This window comes from Protomyctophum bolini (assembly GCF_963924005.1).
Source record: "Protomyctophum bolini genome assembly, chromosome: 5".
Taxonomy (NCBI): Eukaryota; Metazoa; Chordata; class Actinopteri; order Myctophiformes; family Myctophidae; genus Protomyctophum; species Protomyctophum bolini.
The window spans coordinates 22186445-22213857 of record NC_137866.1 but is presented as its reverse complement, the minus strand read 5'-3'; the positions used below and the strand labels follow the sequence as shown (position 1 = coordinate 22213857).

The 27413-nt window shown below is 41.1% G+C and overlaps 2 protein-coding genes across 2 annotated transcripts in view; one reads left to right on the top strand and one right to left on the bottom strand.

Annotated features, from left to right (window-relative positions):
* LOC308315896 (trypsin) overlaps window positions 1-25941 on the top strand; it is a 43897-nt gene extending 17956 nt beyond the window's left edge. Inside the window, exons 2-5 of the mRNA XM_080764150.1 lie at window positions 20920-21100; window positions 22279-22420; window positions 23563-23826; window positions 25555-25941. Coding sequence (XP_080620276.1) covers window positions 20920-21100; window positions 22279-22420; window positions 23563-23826; window positions 25555-25725 — 758 coding nt within the window. The 3' untranslated portion in view covers window positions 25726-25941. The remainder of the gene's footprint in view (window positions 1-20919; window positions 21101-22278; window positions 22421-23562; window positions 23827-25554) is intronic.
* LOC308315953 (trypsin-3) lies at window positions 665-9650 on the bottom strand (the record flags this gene model as incomplete). The annotated part of the gene is made up of 5 exons (XM_080764229.1): window positions 665-814; window positions 1461-1718; window positions 2546-2684; window positions 5153-5306; window positions 9623-9650. The coding sequence occupies 5 exons, from the start codon at window positions 9648-9650 to the stop codon at window positions 665-667; spliced, it is 729 nt and encodes a 242-aa protein (XP_080620355.1).
* Window positions 25942-27413: the final 1472 nt, after the last annotated feature.

Here is a 27413-nt window from a genome sequence, read left to right as displayed (position 1 = left end):
CAACTTAACATGATTAAAACACCTAGTGAAAACCAAATTTGAGGTCCTTATGTCTTACATTTATGATAAGTGTGAACAGTTTGTGAACTTGTTGGATGTATGGAGAGCATTCAACAGCATTCAACAAATGTTGGCAACAACATTCAGGGCTAGCCTACTGATGATCATTTCCTCCAATTTCCCGAAAATCTCAAGTTATCTTGCTAATAACAATTAAACACACACAGACAGGACCAATTACAATACCCTTTCATTCATTGCTGTGGGCAAGTAAAATACAAAAAAGGAATAAAATCTATACGGGCAGTTCGTTATGAATATTAACATATTGCCTGAATCTGGTTCGTTATAGGTGTGCTCAGCAGGAAGCCATCAACTATTTTAAATAACATAAAGTAACAATGAAAGACAACCTAGTTCTGTTCTGAATCACCATAATCACATCTCTCTGCTGTCAGGCAGAAACCACCTAACTCCCAAATGTTCATTTTTCAGGAAATGAAAAAACAAAACATCCAGCTCAAGTGGTTAATATCATGAAATTTACACAATTATTGACACAAAGAAACTGAACACATTAGCCAAACAAATGTGTTTTCAAATAAACATTTAAATTCCAGGATCCATTCTCTCACTATACCATCTGGGTGGAGCAGTCTCTTTATTAGTTGTCGTTGATCAGCCATCGCATCCAGCTGACGTAGTTCCTTACTTTGGTGTACACGCCTGGGTAGTACGCGCTGCCACAGCTGATGCCCCATGAGACAATTCCCTCTATTCTTCCATTGCAGATGAGTGGACCACCTGAGTCACCCTGTGGAATACCAAGAGATGATAAGAGACCTGATGAACAAAGGGGTCCTCCCTTTGTGAACAAACACACCCTAAAATTACTAGTTACTATAGTGTAATTTCGAGAATAAATAAAACTTAAATGAATGAAGCAGTGGTTCCCAAACGTTCTCGGGGACCCAAATTAGTGAAAACAGAAGATCTACAAGCTCACAACATGGCACAAAGGGACATGTTGTGAGCTTGTAGATCAGCTATTTGCATTACTTTAGTACTTCTTGTTTTATAATTTATGGAATTTCTTTGATTTCTTCTTGAAATTACTGAAAGAAACAGAAATTTGTTTTTAATTAATGGATTTTCTTTTTTTGTGGGGATTTTTTTGAAAGTAATAATTAAAAACTAATTTAAGAAACAGAAAAATAAAGGGACACTTACAAATGTGTCCATGACCCACAAATGGGTCCCGAACCAGTGTTTGGGAATCAGTAAGTAGCTACTCCAATGTGCTTTGCTTCTCACTCAAAATATACATTACATGCATACACTGTACATACTCAAATTGAACCCTTGTCTTTTGTTTGTTTTAGGGAAGAATAGGAGCTGTTATACATTCTAAGACAGGATTTCATCAATCATAAATGCTGTTAAAGAAATGGTTTCTGTACCTGGCAGGAGTCTTTGCCTCCATATGAGGAACCAGCACACAACATGTTGTCAGTGATCCTGCCCCAGTAGTAGTATTTGCACCAGGGCCTGATTTGTACGTTCACAGCACGTAGAGAGGCAGAGAGGTAGTAACTGTAGACATGCGTAACACCCCAGCCGCTCACGCTGCAAGAGGTGCCTGACGTTAGCTTGGGGGTGCTTTCATCAGGCAGCAAGGCTGGCTGGACGTTGATATTGTACTGTGCTGGTTCACTTAACTGAAACACACCAAAACAAAGAGGGCTTACCAATGAAATGCGAAATGAATCTGACTGAAGAGAGAGAGAGAGAGAGAGAGAGAGAGAGAGAGAGAGAGAGAGAGAGAGAGAGAGAGAGAGAGAGAGAGAGAGAGAGAGAGAGAGAGAGAGAGAGAGAGAGAGTGTGTGTGTGTGTTAAAGGACAACTTTAGTTTTTTTCAACCAATGTTTTAGGTTGTTATTGGAGAAAGTAAAAGATCAGTGTTAAAAAAAAAAAAAATTGCGGCTTTCTTTCGTTTTAGGGATTTTAGCTGTCATTTCACCTTTTTGACAGGTGGGCGGGGGCATTTGAGCATGGGGCTAAATATGTATTTTGTTTTACATAATTTTATAGCGATTTATTTTTTGATAATTTGCTATAGTCCTACGAGACCCCAAGAAATTACATCTGGCCACAAAAGTTCACAGGATCTACTGAATATGAATGGGGGGAAGCCACATTGTGTCATAGGCTCTCAATATGTCAGTTTGACACATTCAGTACATCCTGTGATCTTTTGTGGCCAGATGTAATTTCTTGGGGTCTAGTAGGACTATAGTAAATAAAAAATTAAAAAATCGCTATAACATGTTGTAAAGAAATACATATTTAGCCCCATGCTTGAATGCCCCCGCCCACCTGTCAAAAACAGCTAAAATCCCTAAAACGAAAGAAAGCAGCAAATGAATAAAAAAATAACACTCATCTTTTACTTTCTCTAATAACAACCTAAAACCTTGGTTGAAAAAAACTAAAGTTGTCCTTTTAATAGCACTGCTGGATCTAATTCAGATATAGTAACACTTACCTTTAGCATCATGATGTCATTATTGAAGGTCTTGTACACATAGCCGTGCAAATGTGTCTTGGAGACATTGTAGATCTGCTCATAGCCCTCGTCCTCCCTGAGGCTGTGCTCACTTAACACCACCCTCATCAGAGAGGGCCTGGGGACGAAAACAGATTAAACATTGGTTGAGCCTTTCATGTCACCATAAATCACACGATCAAAGCGTCATAATATGTTTACCAATTCTACGCTAGTATAGGCCATGCACGCAAAGCACTATATAACTAAAAAACATCGCATGGATGCACCTGGGACGTATGCTCAGTGATGTATCCTGAGGTCAACGGCGTTTCGGGTCTCTCAACATCATACCCCTCACTCAGGCGACCCAGCCGGGAGTGATCAAGTCCCGACTTGCGTCCCAGTAGCTACCCTCAATCAGTCCCACTAGGGAAAACCAGGGGCACACAATCCATTGGAACTACTCCAGAACTACTCTGCCAGGGCTGGGAGGTACACTTCTGGCGCATGGAGGGACTAGGCTCTGTGGGTTGTCTCCTGTCCGGGCCCCTCCTACGTCTCACCAGGTCCACTCCTGCTCTCACCAGCCTCATAAATATAACAACTATAACCTGGCCAACTATAAGTTTGGTCAACATTGACTCAGTTATTCAAGTACATTTGGTAACATTTTAATAACCGTAGACATTTTAAAACACAAATCAGAAGATGAACCCATCAACTACAGATATGGATGCACTGCAGCTTGCCGCAGTATTTTGAGCATGTCCTCAGACACACAAAGCAATCGCTGGTTGACGGTGCAGCCAGCGTTTGTGGTGCCCCCGGTTTTGGAGAATGCTTGTAAACAAAGTGTCGAGAACATTAGCTATGTCTACTTTGTGATAAGATAATATATTAGTCTAACAATATGTCTACAGTCATAACAATATCTTGTTATGACTGTGTCCTTTTTGGGAAATATGGAAATAGGCCCCGCCCACACATCCTTGAAAGTAGTTACAGGCAAATTGTATGAATAGAAATATATAGAGAAATTGCCACTATAGTCTCTTTAAGAGGGGAGGGTTGATCAGTTCTGTGGGCTTTATTGATGCCAGGATGTGAAATGGGTTCCAACACCTCTGCCACCCTAGCCCTCAATATAGGAGTCCCTCAGGGCTGCATTATGAGCCCTAGTAAGTAGAGTGTTCAGTTATTGGCTTCTTTACATCTAATTGGGAAACTTGATCCTGTAGTTGTGGACACCCAGGAGACTACTGTACTGGTGGGTGGTGACATCCACACCTTGCTTATAAGCTCTAAAAAAAAGAGCTGTTGAGGAAATGGAGCTAAAACATAAATTAATATAAGTTCAGGAACTCTATTTTTAGGAGTAGGATTTCAACGTGGCTTAAATAAATTGAAGAATGTCAGGGTTAAGGGTTGATGACATTGTGGTTGATTATGTTGCGGGCCGGGTTTTATTACATTTTTTAAAATTCAAATAGAACAACATAGCTGCGATTCACGATGTTTGAGAGTAGTGTTGCTTAGTAAGTTGTTTATCGCTTTTATAATACAATGCTATTCCCAGGAGCTAGGGAGCTAGTGAGCTACTGTTGCTCTTTGCCTCCTTTGGAGTTGCACACCAGGGAGTTGGTATGGGGTAACAACATACAGTAAATAGATAACACTATCCCCTGTGCATCTATCGTTGCCCAAGCGTATGCAACTGTGGACAGACATACAGTATCAGACTAGCCCTTGCCTAGTGGCTCAGTCCCTAAGCAACTACGCAAGGGCTGATGAACCTGCCCAAAGCTTAAAGGGATAGTTCAGATTTTGTTTTAACTTAAGCTGTATGAAATACTTGCCATTGATATAGTGGCTGCAACTGTATTAATTGATTGATTGATTGCCCGAATCCCGTGGTGGTCGTTCCGGTCATTTTGTGGGGTGCACATGGGCCCACGCAGTAAAAGTAAATGAATCCACAAAACTAACGTCATTTGTATTGTTGACCTATTTCTAAAATAGTAGTGCGACATTCGTTCATTTTTACCCCTCTATCACACGGAACTATGTTTTTTGTGTCCATATCACTACACCCAAAAAATACTACATCCAGCAAATCTAACGTTTTTCTTTGGCCTGCATTTTATATCTTGCCTATACCAGCACCTCCCCACATGTATGTGCACGAGAAGCTATCTGTGTGTGTATATATATATATAATATATATATATATATATATATATATATATATATATATATATATATATACGTGCAGTGATTTTGCACATTTATTGTAAGAAGTTCATATCAAAACACTAATGAGTCACACTAATGTCAAACAAATGTTGTTATAGTTTCTAATTATAACTCTAGAACAACCAAAGATGATAACTACACTTTGCTAAATGCCCAAAGGAATAGGCGTTAGTGTGGGCTAGCCACTTACTATTGTGTTACTCTTCATTTATATTACAAGTTATAACTTCTATAATAATTTACATATAAATGACATCCTCTCACTTTCTTTTCCTCTCTCAAACATACAAATCCAGTCCAGATCACTGGTCTGTATAATAACATTGCTAGTAGTAATAAGTTAGTACTCACGGCCTCCAGCAGTGGGCAGCAGTCACCACCCACCATCTGTCGATCAAGGTCCCTCCACAGTAATGTCTCCACACACCTCTCCTTATGTACTGCAGAGAAGCCTGATGGCCAATGGAGTATGGGATAACCTCCTCTCCACCGATGATCCTGTCACCTGGTGAATTATTCGATGCAAGTGTCTCTGTGGGCCATGAGGACAGAATACAGTAAGGCATTTGGATACATGTTTCACATGAGATCTGCCGAGTTAAGTTTCTGTTAATTTAAGGAAAAATAGTCTTTGGTGTTTGGTGGACATCAGGAAAAAGCAAAAAAATATATAAAAAAAATAACAGCTGCATTAATGGTGTAATCATTTTCAATCGTTGCCATCACACTGAATGTGTGAGGCATCATAATGTCCTACCAGACCACAGTCAACACATTCCCTCCCGGGATTGTGAGGCCAGTGAAAAATAAGCAAAGAACCACATCCGCCCGGAAGTGATTGCCCTCCATAGCTGTAGTCTAGACTCGCTCCAAGTTGTGGACTAACGCCCGGACGATAAATATTCTTAGTGCCATTAATGTTTAATGTTTTATTAGTCTCTAAAGATGGTATTTTATCCCATTTTGAGCACAAGGATCACTAATAACTGCACGTGTCTGCAGTGCACCGACGGTCGGGATGTAGGCGGTTTCATCATGTGAGTACTATATGATTTTTAAAGCTCGATCTAATCTCGTAATCTCGTGATTGGAATATATGGATCAAATAGCTATCCACAAGATATCTCGAGGTTGGCATGGAACAAGTTAACTCAACCATTGTGCAACTTTTATTTGTGCTTTTATTCCCATGTAGGTCACTGTCACATGTCCTTTGAGAGCCCCATCCCGCTCCCTCGGGTTGGGAAACCCGCCCCCTCCCTATGGAACTCACTCCCCCCACTCCCCCCCCCACCGCCGCCACGTTTAAAACCACACTCAAAACACACCTTCCTAATCATAATCCCGTTTCTTTTTGTTCTATAGTTTTTAAGTTAACCTTTTAACTTTTTTTCCCCCCTTATTAAAGTTGTTTTTATTCTGCTTCTGTAAACATATCATCTGACATTCTGCACAACACAATGGAGCTGGTCTGTAGAAACTTGCCTGAGTCACTTTGTCAGAGATTAATAAAGGTTTTTAAACCAATAAAATGTCTCTGGTGATAATTGAGTGGAAAATAGGCTGTAAAGCAACCAAAAGTGACACATCTAAAAAGAAGTAGAAACAACAACTACTAGGTTGGCAAAAAAGCTGTAACAATTTAAGAATAAAAAGTGTCCAGTTACCACAGTAACAAAAAGTTACATTATGTCAACTTTTACACTTGGAGCAGCAATCAGTGTGCAGTCTCTTTTCATTCTTTCAGGTGATAATTGAATGATTCATGAAAACTATTTAAAATCTTCTTTGAAATGTATTTGTTAATAATAATCCAAATCAAAATGCAAAGCAATTATGAAATCAATACATTGAGCACAACCAAGAAGCTTACCTGTTAAAAAGAGAGCGAGAAGTAGCAACGATGCCAACCTTACTATCTGACCCATTTTTAAGTCCACCTGTAACATAAGTCATGAATTATAGTCGGCATAGATTTACAACACAATGGCAATCTTACATATATTTGACATTGTGTCTCGTTAACTGACTTTGTTCCTTACTCCTTTATTTTTAAAACTGTAAAGCATTGGGAGCTTGTACATAATATAATTAGTTTCACGCATTCGTTTTTGTGCAAGCTCCATCTTTTCCTTTTAGAAATGGCAATCTCATAATAGCTCAATCATATTGAATGACAGGAGTCAAGCAAATTCACAAAGTCAGAGATACAACGATAGAGTTATAATGATACAATTGTAAAGATTTACCACATATAATCCAACAAACGCATGCACCAACCTTCAAGATATGTCCAACTGCATACCATAATCCTCCATGTTCCTTATATACGGTAACTGTATCCTTACCTACTGTACTTTTGTTCAATTATCTTTTTATCTTGTTACAGTTGGGAACATCCCACAAACGAACAATGATGCTGACCTAGTATGTGACAAAGCCACGGTGTCCACTGTACTGTGTTATAATCCTTCTTTTTTTTTGTCTTCTAATATCTTTGGATATCTTTTGGAAACTAAACACCTCCAAAATCATCATACCCAAAATATGAGCAGAATAAGAGTTCAGCTGTAGCTGTTTATTGTTATAATGGAATTGTTTTTAATCAAATTGGTATATGAGCAATTACAAAAAGTGCTGTGATTATAAAAAGTAGAGAAAGCAAGGCTTGCATTGGGTGCAGTACTAACCTCAAACCCTAACCTAACCACAAGCACGAGCAGCGCATGTTTGCCAACCTTAACGCATGTTCGCCAACCTTAATCTGGTCGCCAACCTTAACGCATGTTCGCCAACCTTAATCTGGTTGCCAACCTTAACGCATGTTCGCCAACCTTAATCTGGTCGCCACTTTAACGCATGTTCGACAACCTTAATCTGGTCGTTTTCCGCATGTCGGACCAATGACTGGTCGGAAAAGGTTACAGATCCCTTTGCACTTCATGTTTTGTATTGCAGGACAGAAGGGTGCATAGCATGAAATTAACACAAAACATTTTGTTGCTTGGACTTGTATATATGTTAGTCACAAATAAAATCTTCTTGATTCATAGTTTTGTCTGCATATAAGAAGTTGTCTTAATTATCCAACATAGACATTTTCCCAGAAGTTGCACCAGTAAGACGCACAAACGCGGGAAGCGAACGCAGCTCGTACATATTTAAGTTAAGTTATTTTTAAGTTAAGTTTTTAACTTAGCCATAACCATATAAGGAGTCCCCAAAGCAGCTATACGTCCAAATATGGAGTCTGTTGCATCAATCACAAACAAATCACTCAGCTCCATGTATGGGCACAAAAGCGTGACACACAGACACACAGACACACTGACGGACACACAGACATGATCTGCTAGGTCTCATAGTAAGTGCTCACTGGTTCGCAATAATGGCGCTGCACATGCAGTAGGCTACTGTTGCATCACTTGACTCACTTTTACAGCCTGTTATTTAGTTATTTAGTTTAAGATCATTGTGATATGTCCAAGGAAATAACAAGAGAATATACAAATGTAAGATAAGATCATAACTTCAAAACAGCCCTCTGAAACTGTGACCCAATTCACATTCTATTAAAGTTACCATTATTTCTATTTTAATACTTAGATTTTCTGATAATTCAAGTCAACATCAACCTCTACAGGGCCCCTGCCCAGTGTCCATATATGGAGCTGGCCTGCTCTGACATCATTCTGACGTCTGCATAGACTCCATATTTGGGAATGCCTGACACAGAACTCTATATTTAGGAATATAGCATCACATGGAGACAGAAACAGAAATCTCCATATATGGGCATAAAAGGGACACAGACATAACTGGGTGGGGCATGTATTTCCAACTGATTGATTTTCCAATCATACAGTATGTATGTGTGTGTGTATACACACACACACACACACACACACATTTTTGCACAATGTGAGGTTATTCCTTATTTCATTTACACAATAACACACAATTTACACACTTGACACTGCACAAAATATGACTACAGGTATGAATATGTCGTTAGTATAGTCTGGCGTAGCAGCATGCCACACAAACAGTACCTTCACCCGGGAATACTGAATAGCTTCCGGCCACAGTAACAATGAGTGGAACACAAACCTGTGAATCCCAGTAAATCATCATTACCTAACAGCAGTTGACACTTCAAACGGCATTGGACGAACTACACAATCTATCACATAGCCTGTTATGTATGTTATCCAAGTTTGCTCCCACAGCAAAGTTGCAGCTCCTGAAAAGGGAGTATGCACAGAAGTTTGTGATTGTGAGCTAACTTCTATACAGACAGTCTTATATTAAAGCCTGGTGTAGGCCTGCTTGATTTGCCTGACTGACATGCTAGCATTGTAGTATCTTTTTGTATAGATATTTATATGCAACACATTTTGTGGAAAGTATATTAAGTGCAAGAACCTATTCATTCTCTATTATTAATACTATTAAGTATTTTTATAGGAAAATAATTTTGTTTTCTATTGGTGTAAGCTTTATTTTAAATGTTTTATGGCTTTCGTCTTAATGTTTTATATTTATAAGAGGGGCGGACAGTAAGTTGACACAAGTCAGCAGTAGGTTGCGCGCTCTGCTCGCGCACAAGTAGGCCATTCATGGCCAACTTGAACTTGTGTGCAGAGCACAAGTTGGCAGCTCGACAGAGTGCATTTCTAGTTGTTGTTGCTGCTGCTCGCTGAGCAACACGGAAGTAATACGGACTCGACATTCACTGACGCGTCGCTGACGAATCCTTGATATTTTCATTCGACCGAACAGAGTCAACTTTACACCGTTGTTTGGAAAATCCTCGCGTACCAGTGGGACATGTCCCGCGGACCGGCATCGCTCCGCGTACCAGTGTTTGGGAACCTCTGGTCTAGAGTTTGAATGGACAGGTATCAGTCAAATGTATGGCTATCCAGGGTCCAGGGTTTGATGAGGTCAGTGACGTGATCTTCATTATGGAGATGGCCATATATATGGAGCGTGTCACAAGGCGTAACTGATGGACTGACACGAGGCGTAACTGACTGACATGAAATTCAGGTTTTCATAGTAAACAGTATACAATAATAGTTTTTATTATATTTTGCTTTTATTTAGTTTGTGTGGTCTGGCGTATCTTGCCAAAACAACATTTCCCACACATTCTTGTATGAATGTGATAGATACTGTACAATGTCTTGAATCTTGAATGGGCTTCCTCCTCCCATACCGTAACTTACATCACAGCAACAGTAAATGGGCGGAACACAAACCTGAATCCCAGTCGCATCATCATTACCTAACAGCCGTTGACACTTCAAATGGGCATGGACAAACTGCACAAACTATCACATAGCCTGTTATGTATGTATGATATGTATGTTATGTTATGTATGTATTATGTAACTGTTTTCAGCCTGAGGTGAACCGAGATGGGTCAATGTAGAATATTTATCTGGATTAGGGATTGAGGTTAATCAGATCCAACTCAAACTTGCCCAGCACATGTAATAGCTCTTAAAAATGAGATGTTCTGAAACTTCAGGAAGGGTTTTGTTTGTAACTCAATTATACATGGTGAAATCTGCCCCAAACCGTACATGTTTGATCATTGTCCCAGCTTGAAGACATCTACAGTACATGCCAAGATTGAGTTGAGTCAAAACTTTACTCCTCCAAGCAGGTTGGAGGAGTAAAGTTTTGACACTTTCTTGTGAAGATTCTGAGTTTGATCAAACTAGAGGTTCGCTACACAGCCCTCACACCTACATTGAACCCTTTTTGTCAAAGTTTTTTAATGATTTTACAATAAAGCATACAAAATACACATGACTTGCACAAAAGAAAAAGACAAGAAAAACAAACAAACAGCAAAACACCTAACAGTCAAAACAATGGACAACACCCCTCCATATGTTGTTGACAATAGTGATTATACGAGTAAGACGCGCAAACGCGGGAAGCGAACGCACTCAGCTCCATATATGGGCACAAAAGGGGCCAGGTCCACAACAAACAAATCACTGGCCCCTTTTGTGCCCATATATGGAGCTGAGTGGACCTGGCCCCTTTTGTGCCCATATATGGAGCTGAGTGATTGCTGATGCAACACACTCCATATTTGGATAGCGGGACAGACAGACAGACAGACACACACACGGACACACAGACATGATCTGCTAGGTCTCATAGTAAGTGCTCACTGCGTTCGCAATCACTGCGTTCGCAATCATCTGTAATGTATTACCAATCGGCCTATCTCACAGCCCTTCCCCGCCCCCTTTCCACACCAGACCTAGTGGTGTTGACGTGACGTCACTCCATAGAAATTACATGTTTAAAAAGCTTCATTCAGAAGCCATAAACAACGCTTTTGGGATTCCCTTCTCACATACCAGTGTTTGGGAATCTCTAGTCTAGAGTTGGAATGTACAGGTATCAGTCAAAAGGGAGACATCGAAGAGGAAGGACAGGTGGGGTAGGATCAATGTATGGAATGTCAGAACAACAGGTCAGCTCCATATATGGAGATCTAAGGGTTAAGGTCACGTCAACACGGTGTCCGTGAGGTCAGATGTCAAAAGAGGTCAGTGACGTGATCTTCATATAAGGAGATGGCCATATATGGAGCGTGTCACAAGGCGTAACTGATGGACTGACACGAGGCGTAACTGACTGACATGAAATTCAGGTTTTCATAGTAAACAGTATAGTTTTTATTATATTTTGCTTTTATTTAGTTTGTGTAGTCTGGCGTATTATGCCAAACCAACATTTCCCACACATACTTGTATGAATGTGATAGATACTGTACAATCTCTTGAATCTTGAATCGGCTTCCTCCTCCCGGAATGGGCGGAACACAAACCTGAATTCCAGTCGCATCATTACCTAACACAACATTACCTAACAGCCGTTGACACTTCAAATGGGCATGGACAAACTGCACAAACTATCACATAGGCTGTAACTGTACCCCACTCCCTTCACTTCAAGGTCAGTATCACAGAAGTCAGTACGTACCGTAAGGCTGCCGTGTTTGAGGAAATACAATAAATACCTTTACAATGAAGCTTGGCCACAATGACGCTGCGCAATATGATCTCCCTATCCGTCTGTCCCTGTCAAAAATAACTGTCTGAATTGCCTCTCTGGCCTTCTAAACACTACACTCATATACCTTCAAGGGAGACTATTTATAAACTGCTCCATCAGAAATAGTAATGTTTCTAGTTTGGTATTATCGTTTGGTTTCTTTTGGTATAATAATCGTTTGAAGCTGCTCTCTCTCTCTCTTTTTATTTCTTTGTTCCTTGTTGATCAGGAGGTGCATATAAATTGTGTACAGAACTCCATGATCCATCTTGGTCTTACCAACGTTGAAGAAGAAACACCACTGCAACAGGCCTATACAATCTCCTACAGCAGCAATGGGAGGGTGGGAAAGAATATGGATAAACTTATCTTTTCAGCCTGAGGTGAACCAAGATGGGTCAATGTAGAATATTTATCTGGATTAGGGATCGAGGTTAATCAGATCCAACTCAAACTTGCCCAGCACATGTAAAAGCTCTTAACAATGAGAAGTTCTGAAACTTCAGGAAGGGTTTTGTTTGTAACTCAATTGTACATGGTGAAATCTGCCCCAAACCGTACATGTTTGATCATTGTCCCAGCTTGAAGACATCTACAGTACATTCCAAGATTGAGTTGAGTCAAAACTTTACTCCTCCAAGCAGGTTGATCAGATCCACCTAAAATGTGGTGCAAATTATGACACTTTCTTTTGAAGAGTGTGAGTTTGATCAAACTAGAGGTTCGATACACAGCCCTCACACCTATGTTGAAGTTTTTTAATGATTTTACAATAAAGCATACAAAATACACATGACTTGCACAAAAGAAAAACAAACAAAAAGCAAAACACAACTAGCAGTCCAAAAAAAACAAAAAAAACAATGGACAACAACACCCCTCCATAAGTTGTTGACAATAGTGATTATGTCATCTGTAATGTATTACCAATCGGCCTATCTCACAGCCCTTCCCCGCCCCCTTTACACACCCCCTTTCCAGACCTAGTGGTGTTGACATTCATATCTCCATTTCAAACCAAAAATGTCCCTGAACTGCACTCTGTCGAGTAAGCAAGCAGAGCGCGCAAGTACTGCTGACGGTTACGGGTTTAGATCGTGAAGTATTATGTGTTAGTAATATGTATTATTATATGTTTCAATATTGGTTGGGTAACAGGTAATGTATACGTATGTAACTTGAAAGTAGTATACTGTGGTTGGCTAGACCGACAGTGGTGTGTGATATGATATGATAGACGTGGTAGGTATATTATATAACTTGTAATAGGCCTATCGCCCTTCCCCGCCCCCTTTCCAGACCTAGTGGCGTTGACGTGACGTCACTCCATAGACATTACATGTTAAAAGAGCTACATTCAGAAGCCATAAACAACGCTTTTTCTGAAGGTAAACTTTATTCTATTTGTTTTAGCGGTCTTAACATCTTGTTTTCTTCGTAATAATATTGGTCGTTTACATTTTAAAAATAGGAAACAGACTTATGGTGCAGAGAAAGCAGGTAGGGATGTAGCTCTGGTCCATGAGTAAGGCTATGGACCAGAGCTACATCCCTACCTATACTTTCTCTGCACCATTTAAGTCAGTTTCCAATAAATTGACATTGTTCCTCCTGGCAATTGAGTATTAGAAAGATGCAGTTTCAGTCATAAGTTGGGTCCAGTCTGTGATCTCTGGCGTAGCTAGAGCTCTTCCAGTTTCTCAGTATCAACCTGGCTGCAGTGATAAGACCTGCAGTCAGCATGTTGGTGAGCCTTGGTGACCCTACGTTGAACCCCGATCCAACCAATAGTCTGAGTAGTGTCGGGGCCCGTTGTTACTGTCCGTGTCCCTTTTGTGCCCATATTATATGGAGATCTCTGTATCTAGATCTACGTGTGTTTTTTGTTGTTGTTGTGGACGTGTGCTTTTAGATTTGAGCGTGCGGAAGGGGTGCAAACTTCTAGTCAGTGTCATACTTGCCCCCCGAGCATGACGGACAGTAAGAGAAAAAATAGTACCTCGCACAAAATCAATGTTATTGAGATTTAAAGCAGCGTTCAGAGCTCAGAGCACAGAGGCACAGCTATATCATTATTATCATTCCAGCGCCAGCAGAGGGAACGTGAGAGCAGGGACAGCGGCCCTGTTGTGCAGTGACATCACTGGAGGCCGAGGAGCAGAGCAGGTCATGTGGGGAAAAAAGCGCTCTGGTCAGCAGCCAAGGGATGAGAGGGCTACAGCGAGACGAGCTAGTCAACAGTATCCGGCGCATAGAGGGCCATTAGCCAGCTGAGGTCAGGAAGTCCACAACAAAGGGAGGACGTGCAGGCACTCATGAGCCACATTCGTGCTCCATTTTTAATGACAGCTGTCCCTGGGAGCATGCAGCTCCAGTTTGAGATGACCTGACTAAAAACATAGTTGCTACTTTACAGTTAAAGCAATGTTGGACTTTTGGGCTGTATTCCTTGCCTGGGAATGATATACGATACTGTGAGAACAGATATTATCTTTTTAACTGTTGGGTGTGAGCCGGTGGAAATCTAGATGTGTGTTTTGGTTTATGTTATTTTCATGATTTGCTGTGTTTTATAATTTTGCATGCTTCATGTAGAGTGAGATTATTATTGAGTGATTTTTACTTTATTGTTTTGCTTATTTATTTGTGTTTGAGGTTAGACAAATGACCTGCACCTGGGCATGGGTGGGGCCGGTTATCAAGACAAGGCAGTGGTAGCCATGTCCTCGACACTATAAGTGCCACGACCACGACCCCCAGTGTGCGCCCTTGCCGTGGAGGGCCGGGGCTGCCCAGAGACGAGATATGGAAGGCAGCAGATGCGGGCCGCAGCACTACCATGCCATAATCAGAAGGGCTCAGGTTAACGCCTGGGCTTGTCTGTATGTACCCGATTTGTAGTGTTGCCGACGTGTAGACCGACCTGTACTTCCATCATTAAAGTAGGACATTGTGAAACGGATGAACTGTGCCCAGTGCTCTTGTGTTCCAGTGACCAGAAGAGTAGAAGAAACGGATGAACTGATTTCAACCTTTGACTGTCCCCGCTGCTCCTTGCTTGTGTTGCACGATTGTAGATTTGCACACAATTGCAAATTTGCACATTGTGAGAAACCGTATTTTAAAGTTGTTTGGTTTTGTTTGGTTTTGTTTTTGTTTTTTAGAATTTAGTTAGTTATTTAGGATTTTATAGGGATTTTAGGCTTAGGGCGTTTTTAATATAACTCTGTATTTTTCTATGGCCATTTTAGAGTGCCCCCTGTATTGGCGCAATACAGTTCCTTATCCTTTTTGTAACCCCCCCAACAGCCTGTTTCAGTATTCAGTCCTAGTGTTTTAGCTATGTTATGCTCTTTTACCTGGTTTTAAACTCGAACCTGTGTTGACCTTGAATGTGTCAGAGTTCCCTTTACTCTGTTGTTTGATCAAAGGGTGGTGTAGTTGGCTACAATTTTAAATGAGTATCACAGTACAAATGCACACGCACTTTAAAACAGTACACTTCATATACCGGTATGTCTGTGTTCTTAAAGAGTTGTTTATAAATATAATAGTTTCTTGTGACTGAGTCGGCCACACGTCACATGGGCAAGCAACTGGAAGCAACAATTCCATTAGCTCTCTCATGCTCATGGGCGGAGTTAATGGGGTGCAGGGGGGGGGGGGGGGGGGGGGGCACACCGCACATCGTTTTTCTTTTTGACTCTGACAGCAGGAGGATGACAGCAGGAAGAACAGAGACTGAGGTGAGCTTAAATAACATGACAAATGGTCAGCTGACTGCCACGTCAACGTATAGGCAGGTAGGAAGGCGCATGAGTGTAGTACCTTAGTAATACACGTGTATATGTGCCCGAGGGCATGGGCATGGCAAGAACCCCCTTGAGGTTGACTGACTGAACTGACTCCGCGAGCTGTGTTTAATTTGTATAGTGACTCTTATGTACATGCTGCTGTGTTGTTATCCTGCCGAAGCTTTTCAGTAATCTTTACTATTTTGATTATAATCATTGTGTGGACATTCGAGACATATTACAAAGATGCCCCCGCCAGCCCGCCCCTCTGCAATGAACTAGCCTACTTATTTCCGCAGTTTTCTAAAGTGAACTATAAGGCAACACAGCAATCGGGATTCCCCCCAGACATTCGCACCCCCTGGGGTCAAGTTCAAGCTACGCCCATGTTCATTCTATGGGATAAACACTCACAAAGCAGAATCCTGGCACATTTATTTCCCTGCCTATTTCCACTACACTGGTGTTGGCAGAGTCACATGTTACACCAAACATTGATGACGTAATAGCAGTTTTGATTTCGAGAACTTCAGTATGTTAGAATGGATGGGACTACAGCAAAATTGTTGTCCCACAATTAAAGGACCACTTCACCCATTTTCAGCCTTTCTTAATATAATTGGTCCCCACTAATGCTCATTATAAAATGGTAATTATTTTTTGTCTCTCCCAGAGGAGGGTTAGGCAGTTCAGAAACCCACCTACCAGTGGTCGCAGGGTAATCCAATTAAGCTAATACAGGCTTTCTGAAAGTTAGCATGCTAAAATAAAAGCAATTGTCCCCACAGTAATTAAAATTCCAATTTAGAAAAGTAAATCACCAAACCTGCCAGGTGAATCAAAATTTAAATCAAAATTTGATTCACCTGAATGGTGCTAATGGTCACTACTACTTATTTGTTTAGGGATGTTCAGCAATACAAATGCAATGCATATACACAGCGCATAACCCAAAGTCTGCAAATACTTTGAGAGTGCATATTCCCGATGTACAAGCTCACAATGCTTTGCATTGCACCGCATTGCATTGTGAGATTGTTGATTGGCTATTTTCTGAGGAGACTTGAATTATTATAATGATTTCTTCATGACAGCACCTCATTTGATGCATGCTTTCAAGTGAGGCGGGTCAATTATTGGATGTAGGCCTACTGTACAGCAGCATACAATAAGACAATTGCACATGGGTTACAGTATGTTAATCTACAGTCAGCACCCACTCCATTCTGTGGAGTGGGAGATCACAGGTTTCTTTTTCTTTTTTTTAAGATATTTTTTTGCGGCTTACGCCTTTTAAGACATGCAGTAAAGGCCGTGTCGGGCTCGGGAGTCGAACCCGCGGCACACTGCGACTGGATTACCAGGATCGGGAGATCACAGTTAATATGCTGCGTCGCTGTCTTACTTTTGCCTACTAGAGGAGGTAACAATAGGAGGTAACAATAGCCATAATACTGATTTGAACAATGGTTTGGTAAAGCTTAGAAGGTCAACGAGAAGGTGAGGCAAGGGGGCGTGCTGTGCAGCTTAAATAATATATTGTTAGTACGGGAAGGACACCGTGGAAACTGAAATCGGAACTATATAAGAAACCCGAGCATACTGGTGAGATCCTTAGATAAATAGATCGGCTGGAGTGCACAGATAAACTCCCTCAGTGCACCTTGAGCTCCCCAGTGTCTCATCATGGATCTGCCCTCTATTTTGCTCTGTATACTATTGGAACTCTTGGATGTGAGCTGTAAGTATTTCACTCATTTGCATCCATCTATCTATCTATCTACTCAATTGCATCTATCTATCTATCTATCTATCTATCTATCTATCTATCTATCTATCTATCTATCTATCTATCTGTAATTTTGAGCATTCTTTGTTTTGGACAAACCAGCTGTATTGCTTAAACACCTGTCCACAATGTCATATAGTTCAGTGTAGTAGAGTGGAGCGACAGGAAACCAAGGGCAGAGAGACGGGAGACATGGGTGTGAGACAAGACGGGGGTCGGATTCGAACCCAGGTCCTTGCGCTTATACAAGGAGCATATGGTCTGTGCACTGGCTGAGCCACCACCAGACACCCATTATTTCTGTTTTAAACGTTTATATCTGTATAATAGAGCTTTGTGAAATGTTGGCCTAGCTGGAGAAAAGGTAGCTGTTTTGAAAACATCACACCCGTGTGAAGTGAGGGGCGCTCTTATCATCATGACGTTAAAATGGACACTAGACAGTGTGTGTGTGTGTGTGTGTAGTGTGTCTAGTCTAGACACACTACAATAGACACTCAGACACTATGACGTAAAATTGTGCATTCATTGTCAATGGGAATTTTGTGTAGGACACAGTTCTTGCACACACACCAAAAGCTGGATATAGGAGGGGCTAGCGTGGCGTCCCGCATAAACTGCTGTGAAATTTGGGGGGCATTCTTGGAAATGCTTGCCTTCTTACCATTATGGCTACTGTATGTAAACATTGGCTTACATAAATGTTTATACAAAAGGATGTGATAGCTATCCTATCTCCTTTATTAGATAAACAAACAACCCTGTGTGCTGCCCTCTTGTCAGGATGCTCCCTTGAGAAATCCTATAACAAAATAGCTATTCTCTGTCTCAAAGCCATTTGTATTATTGAGGTCAGTATCATGACACAGACAGAGCCATAGGGAAGAATTTGGAACAGTAGCCTATATTTGTCATGATCCTGAAGAATTGAGAATGACTAAATACATAGTAAGTACTCTATTTACCTTACATTTTGCACAAAGGACAAAGTGTGAATTACCTAACATACAATCTGTGACACTAATAGTATTTAAGATTGAGATTCCTTAGAAATAAAAGTTAAATTAAACTTTTGTGGTAGAAATTGGAACCCACTTGTATAAACACATGGGAAAGTTAATAACAATAACTGTGGCCAACACACATTTTATGAACTACAAAAATGACAAAGAGAAAAAAGTGAGAAAGGAGATCTGGGCCTAAACTGAGCTACTTATACTTTCACTAGAGACAATACTTAGATTTCCTGAAAGATTAAATACTACCAGCTAGTGCATGGGTGAGACATATTTGTTTCCTCTGCAGTTTTAAGTTTGCTCATTTTAAGAACAATGTCTCTAATCATTCCACAACATAATTTCACTTGACTTGGGCCATCACAGGCTCACATTTAACAAAGGAAACAAATGACACTGTTCTTAGACCATCAATCTGATGAGGAAAAATACACTGTCAACAAAAGAAGAAAAAAACACGGAAGATCACAAAAGAGAGTCCCCTTCCAGAGACCGGGGGAGGATTATGCAACGGGCCTGTTGGGCCCAGGCTCAGGGGCCCCTGAGCTTGGGGGGGGCCCTGAGCTTGAGCGTCCGCGTGACCGCGAAGAGGCTCAAGCCCAGGCCCCCCCCCCCAAAAAGGGGTAACAGTGAATAACAGTGTTATTAACAATGGGCTTATTCATTTGTGTCAATAAAATAACCCCAAAAGTCCTAAACCGTACTGATACGGTACATTACTGCAAGTGTTTAAACCCTCAGTTTGCATTTATTTGGCTTAGTTTTTGGCTGTTTATTATTTTTAAGCAATCCCTTGCTGTAAATTCAGAATATCGCATACCTATATGTCATAATTGTTATATGCGTACACGTGTGCAGACGGCATGCGCCACGTCGGAAGAAAAAAAACCCCCAGGGGGGGGTGGGGGCTTTTGCATGGCGGTGGCCCAGGGGGCCATAATGACTAGATCCGCCTATGTCCAGGGCGGACAGGCATACAATAGGTTCAGAGTGGATATAAATATCCCACTTTTCACACCTGTGACGTTCAATAGAAGCTCAAAGAGACTTTTACGTGTGCATTTCTTTCACACACCCAATACATTCAATCAGTATATTGTATAGAGTTACCCAGTCACATGAACCAGACGCATGAACCATACGCTAATTATAGTGCAGGATCAATGTCTGAGAAGGTAATAGAGAGTTCTCTTTTATCCCTCAGGTATACCACTATGTCTGGAGAACTATGCTGCATATTTTCATACAACAAATTAGCCTTAACAGTGAAGTGAGTAGCTGTAACAAGGGTATTGATGTCTCTAATGTAGCCTTCAGGTTCTGGAAATCTGGCCTTCACAATCTATGTACGGTAATAGTTCCCTTGAGGTCCAAGAGAGAGAACCATTCACTTAACAGACACTGCTTCTAAACTAGGCCTTGCCAAACGTTTTCTGTCCATTACAAAATACATTTGTAATGTAAATTAATTGTAGGAAGAACAATATGGATGAATGACATATAGGCCCAGTATACTTTAATCAAAGTATATATACTCCTGGTCAAATGTTACTCGATTACAAATGAATGTTGCTCTATTAAATGTGTGCTTGTGTTAAAGACTTGGAGTTTAGTTTTTAAAATAAAATACTTCAGTATGCATAATTACAAATTACTGTTCTTTTCACTTTTTGTAGTAAGGTAGTTAATTCATAATGTACTTTTTCCCTTCCTAGAAATAGTGGAGTCAAAAGTCCAATATTTGTCTATGAAATATAGTGGAGTGAAAGTATCAAAATACATACTGCAGGTAAAGTACAGTAGGCCTACAGATACTAGAAAAACAGTGTCCACCACTGCAGACATATGTAGGCATTTAGGCAAGCATTAGTGTTGAATCCGGCCCGCCAAATAACACCTTTGGCCAATAGCAAGGTGGGGAGAGCGGTCTCTGTCGGTGCATTAGCGGTTTGGGTTAGCCAGGCGGGCCTGTTCAGCGGGGAATGTTACTGAGAGGGATAGCATGTTCTTCCACATTCGGTACATCCACTTGGTGATACTCATCATGTCGGGTGAAAAGAGGCTGGCGACCAGGCGACGTCAGGTGTATCGGAGGAGACATTTGGTTTTCTTGTCTGCACCCTCACTAGCCAGTACAATACACGGGGCAGTGGGAAACGATATAACAAATAAATTGGGAGAGAAGAAAAGGCATGATGCTCTGTTTTAGAGAACTCCAGGGATCTTTTTTTTAATACTTTTATTGGTCTGTAAAGCAAGGAGCATCTGTGCTATAAAATCCTTGTGTTTTATTGATGACTTGTGCACTGATCTTGCTGCTGCTGCAACTCCTGTGATATTGTTACTGTGTGATTGAACAAGATCTGTCTCTTCCTTTCATGGTGGAGAACGATTTAGAAGATCCAATCTTATATTCTCTAATCTCTATCACAGGTCAAGGAATACAACTGGACCCAACGGACCCAAATGTACGCATTGTGGGAGGATATGCTCCCGTTCCACATTCTATCAAGTACAGTGTCTCAATACAGAAGAGAACCACCAATCAACACATTTGTGGGGGCACTGTGATAAACAAATTCTGGGTGCTCAGTGCTGCACATTGTAATATTGGGTGAGTTGATTTTGAAGCCTGAGTTATACTTAGTTGTGTGTGGGTCTCTCACACCGGAAATAGCAGATCTATAGTACAAGCTTTACGCATTAAGAAACTCATATGAAAGGGCATTTTAACTTTAAAAAGCTATTTTATTTGCTTGAGTTTTCGACATTGTGTATAAGTTGTAGGAAAAACGTGTTTTTTGATGGCCGAAAATCTTAACAGGGTGAAATGGATGTTGCCTGGAAAGTTGTCATGTTCCAACAAATCCAGCGGATTCTTTTATTGTAGGCTACAAGACGTATAGGCCAAAGTGTGAAGCAGCCTGTTAGCGCCACAAAGATTTGAAATATGTGGGGCAGAGGTTCCATTTTTAGTTAGTGTGTAGTGATATTCAGTGAGAACTCTTGTCACAGCATTGTAAGTGAAAATAAAAGGGCTATTGACAATGGTGACTTCAACTTGACATCTTGTGTATGCAAGTGTCTATATGTAGGTTTCATTAGTGGATTCTGGAGACCATGAAGGAAGATCAGGTTATCATTTCTGTAGCCTATCAAGGCTGAGAAGAAGCACATGAAAATGATACCAACACAAACATTCAATGCCATTAACAATAAAGAGACAATTATGACAGTTACAAAATGACGTAAGTTTTCCCTTCATTGTCAATCGCGTTTATTAAGCAAACATTGAACTAAAGACAAACATTAAACCTGAGAGGCTAGTGCCCCTCATTCAGCATTGTGTATGCATCTTATATCACTGAACTCTGGCTCAAACATCTGATGCATGAGGCTACTTTGCTGAAATACCTTTCTACAGATACCATAATACAAGCACCTTGATATAAGAGGAAGTATAGTCCTATAATCAATTTACTGGATATTAATGTGTACAATATGAAATTGTATTGTGAGCAACATAAAACTGAACCTGTTATCACCACACCAACAGTGATACAACAGGAAGGAAATGTCCCTTCTCCAGTTTTGTATTGTGTTCAGTTACAAATGGGTTTGATTTGTTTCAAATGACTACATAATGACTACATCATTTTGTTCTGTTTTATCCTTTTATTTTACCTGTGTGCGCATGTTTTTGAAGAGCAAACATACAGTATGGACTACATTTAATACCTCGTACTGCTATTCTTGCGTTCTGTCTAAGTGTAATTTATTTGTCATCCTCAGGGTAAATAACATGAGGATAGTAGCAGGAGACTACTCCCTGAACGTGTATGAGGGTACAGAGCAGTTCCGGCTAGTTCACCTATTGATACCCCACCCCCAGTACAACAACGATTCCAACGACATGGATATTATGCTGATAAAGGTAGAGTATCCTAACGGAAGCAATAATTGCGAACGCAGTGAGCACTAACTATGAGACCTAGCAGATCATGTCTGTCTGTCTGTCTGTCTGTCTGTCTGTCTGTCTGTCTGTCTGTCTGTCTGTCTGTCTGTCTGTCTGTCTGTCTGTCTGTCTGTCTGTCTGTCTGTCTGTCTGTCTGTCTGTCTGTCTGTCTGTCTGTCTGTCTGTCTGTCTGTCTGTCTGTCTGTCTGTCTGTCTGTCTGTCTGTCTGTCTGTCTGTCTGTCTGTCTGTCTGTCTGTCTGTCTGTCTGTCTGTCTGTCTGTCTGTCTGTCTGTCTGTCTGTCTGTCTGTCTGTCTGTCTGTCTGTCTGTCTGTCTGTCTGTCTGTCTGTCTGTCTGTCTGTCTGTCTGTCTGTCTGTCTGTCTGTCTGTCTGTCTGTCTGTCTGTCTGTCTGTCTGTCTGTCTGTCTGTCTGTCTGTCTGTCTGTCTGTCTGTCTGTCTGTCTGTCTGTCCGTCCGTCCGTCCGTCCGTCCGTCCGTCCGTCCGTCCGTCCGTCCGTCCGTCCGTCCGTCCGTCCGTCCGTCCGTCCGTCCGTTACGTCACCATGACTCAGCCATAACCATATAAGGAGTCCCCAAAGCAGCTATACGTCCAAAACCCAAATATGTACGAGCTGCGTTCGCTTCCCGCGTTTGCGCGTCTTACTTCTATACTACAGTGTCTAGAGTAGTGTGATATGTGAAGAACATTCCTGTCAGCATTATTACATTTTTACTAAGCATAAGGCCAGTGTAATTTTATGCCAGTGTAAAGTATACTTTCAAGTTACATACATGTATACATTACCTGTTACCCAACCAAAATTGAAACATATCTTAATTACGTCACGATCTGAAACCCGTAACCGTCAGCAGTACTTGCGCGCTCTGCTTGCTTACTCGACAGAGTGCAGTTCTAGTTGAATTTACACTTATAGAGCTACATAACCAGGGAGATTTTTGGTTTGAAATGGAGGTTTGAATGTTTACTGTTTTACTGCTGCTCTTTTTTTTTTACTGTCATTCTGTACTGCTTAAAAGTCAATGCTGGTTTGTTACACTTCATCTGTAAATGGATGCGTTTGATCTGTAATCTTCAAGCTTTCTATTGTCTCCCCGTGCAGGTGAAAGACCCAATAATACTGAACAATTATGTAAGTATTGCTCCGCTGCCCAGACATGGTGCTCCCATAGCGGAGGGCAGACTGTGCCGGGTGTCTGGCTGGGGATACACCAGCTTCGAAGGTGAGCAGCCCTCGACCCTTCGTACGGTCAAGCTTCCCATCATCTCCACACAGAAATGCAATAGCAGTGAGTCCTACAACGGAATAATCACTGAAAACATGATCTGTGCTGGTTACAGTGCTGGAGGAAAAGACTCCTGTAAGGTACGTCATTGTTCATATTTTGATGATGTCACATCGGGAATGCAAATCTAAACCAATGAAATTAATCTCACTGCATGTACTGCTACTACTCTCCCCTTGGCCTTGGAGACCGCAGGTGTTTTGTTTTCTCTCCTCGCCCCGCCTTTGCCTCCCTCGCACTAAACCAGGAAATAAATCACTCACAATAAAATGTATTTTGTTAGTAAAATATATAAAATATATGTTTACCATCAAATATCTTAGTTGTAGTAACATTGTTCATGTGCAGTACTTTGTTTATGCTTATTTACTGAAATGATAAAAATCGCTGTCAATTGCACTCTGATCGATCTCCCAGGTTGTCACCATGACCTTTCGGCTGGGGCTTAGAGCATCTCAGAAGGGCTTTGTGTCCGGGTGAGATCGTGGGGCTGCAGGCCTATTCATAGTCTGGATTTTCGGTGGTGAGGTGACCACTGGAGCTGAAATAACGTTGAGCGGTGATGAGTAAAAACAGAGAGAAGGGCTGGAGCGGTGGCGGTGGTTTGCTCTTCACCGCAGCTCGTGACGTCATGTTGTTTTCCGGTGGTCACCTAACCACCGAAAATCCAGACTATGTATGAGCCTTGACACAACGCAACAGTTCCCCTTTTTTTTTAAAGGCCCACGTCAACTCAATTTCATTGTAACTAAGATATTCGATAGAAATTCATAATTATCTAATGCCATATCGAGCCAGTACGACGACAATTATTGTCCCATGCAAACTGCTAGCCTAACCTGGCTGCTAGCCTACTAACCTTAGTGCTCAGTGCATTAAGAGGCGAACTCAGATCAAATGGCAGTCAAACTGTTTTCACAGAGACCACGTGATGTACAGTAGTATATATTTCGGGCCATGTCATACACTTTGCAGAGTCCTGTAACAGGTCGGATACCCGTGGATACGCCGTGGGTACCCGAGTTTGACGGGTGAAAACATACTTTTATAAGTTAGCGGGTGTGGGGGCGGGGGCGGAACGTAACACGGGTGGGTGACCATTTTTAGTCAGAGCACACCCGCACTGCAGGATGCATGTTATTTAGCAGCTGGGTGCTTCTCAACAGCGGAGACAAGTTAAGTCCGTCACATGCCCAAGGAATCGACAGTGATGTCACATCACTGCCGATTCCTTCATAATGGCGTTCTGTTTCTGCTGCTGTGATTAGTGTTCTACTTCCTTGTTGCATAGCAGTGGCATCACAGCCGAATCCTTGCTTCCTTATCATAGTATTTCACGTGTGGTTTATGTGGTTTATTTTTTATCACCACGAGCTGTAGCCTGTAGCCTATTTTCGTCACGTCTCGTGCTGATGAAACACCAAGGGATTATAATGTCAGCATTCATAAAGATGTAAACTAACCCAGGTACATTTTTTGACGGGCGGGGTTTATATAAATCACGGGTAACGGGCGGGTTGCAGAACTCATGATTGACGGGTGGGGCGGGTTTAGAAATTTAGACCTGTGCAGGACTCTGCTTTAGGGTAGAATTTCCCTATGTATTGGTGTGTGTATGAGTGCACGCAAAGACAAAAAATACAAAATAAAAATAAATCACAACTTGTTGCATGGTTGTATATATTCCACCACTAATAATTTGTGGTTGTCACAAAATCCCAAAGCGCGCCTGGACTTTTTTTTTGGGGGGGGGGATCGTTGTTTTAGAGAACATAACCTGATTTGCCGCTGCATTCCTTCTGTTTCAGGGGGACTCTGGGGGGCCATTGGTGTGTGAAGGCCGCGTCTACGGTGTGGTGTCCTGGGGAACGGGTTGTGCCGATCCTCAGTTCCCTGGAGTTTACACAGCGGTGTCAAAAGTCCGCCGGTGGATAGATCGTGTTATATTTAACTACTACAGCAGATGTGACCATCATTAGACCAGCGGTGGCCGAACGGTTTGCGGAGCGGTCTTGATACCGGAAGGTCGCCAGTTCGAATCCCCGGACCGGCACGTTAAAATTAGCACCGCTGAAGTGCCCTTGAGCAAGGCATTGAACCCCTACCATGAAATGTTCTATGAGCAGGGTGTGGCTGTAAACAAGCATCTCGAGCTTAGTCCACTTCCCTGGGTAAACAAAGAACTTTGCTTTGCTTTGCTTATAGCGCTGCACTTTTAAAAACTAAAACATCAATCTAATCTAATGTAGCCTTTCTTCTTTTTAATATATTTTGCACATTCAATTATATTATAATGTGTTGTGTTTTAAACTTGAATATTTATCAAATGGTTAGTGATGATGGTATTTAATGTTTTTTAAATGTCATACAGAAAACGGTTTGCATCTTTAAAGAATTCTAACTTCAGTGCCATATTGCTGGTTATGTTTTTCCAGTCTGAAGCCTTATTACAAAGTGTTATGAACAACTGTCCATGCCCAGATAGGGTCTAACATGGTGCTTCAACACCAGCCTGATCTTTCTTCAGGTAATTTGTCTTTTGTGGGGAAATATTTTAACTGCATCTTCAGGAACCATAGATTGTACATTCAATAAGCATGCAGTGGAGGAACCAGCTGCTTCAGTTAACGCTGAGCCAATTCACAACAACCAGAGATAATGTCCCTTATATTTGTAGTTGTTTATTTGAGCTTTGAGAGCCGATCAAAATTAATGTAAGCCTCAACAATATACTATGTCATCTATATATGTTATGCATATTATGTGTTTCCATTTGCGCATGCCCATGTACGTCATCAACCACTACACATCAGCGGTTTTGGATGACATACATTGATTTCAAATTGGTTCCTGAATGTAATGAATAAATAAACCATTCCCACTGGATTTATTTTTCCAACAGTTGCCCATCCCTATCTTGGTCATTTGGATTGTGTAGATTTTGTGTGGTTTTTTTTGTGTGTTTTGTACGCTGTCCAGAGGACAAAATGTTCATTTTTCAGGAAATGAAAAATATGCATTTTTAAGGAAATGAAGAAAACCTTATATTTTTAAACGATGCAATACTGCCTCATCAATATCATCATATGTTGTGATATTGTCAATTACGTGCATGAAAAGGAGAGAGGTGGTGTGGAGTTAGCTGTTTTAGCAGACAGTTTGAGGGTCCAATGGAGTTAAGAGGTTTTGTCCAATGTGTTTTTTTACTACTTTCCATTGGTTCAATATTTTCGAAACAAGGGTGTTCAATAGCACTGTTTTATTGGGGGGGGGGGGAATCTAAAACCTAAACGTTATGACGTTTCCTCCGGACAGCAACGATATATACTATATGTGATCAAGAGGTAGGTGTCTATGTGAACTTGAAGCTTGAATAATAGATAGATCGAACACTTAGTAATAGCTGTTTACTGCCAAGTTTATGTGATCTGTTATTTATGGAATTATAGTGTTACCAACGAAGCACTACGTACCTTTAAGTACGAGAGTTGAGTGAATGTACCGAATAGAATAAAAGTAATTGAATTTGTAAGTGTGCTATAAAACAATAATGTGAACTTGTTGTTTGTTTTACTTGTTTTATATAATAAATCAATATATACCAATTCATTCCTGTTGCAGCTTCCTTCAGTAACAAAAACAGCATGCAGCTATTTGTGTAGACAAC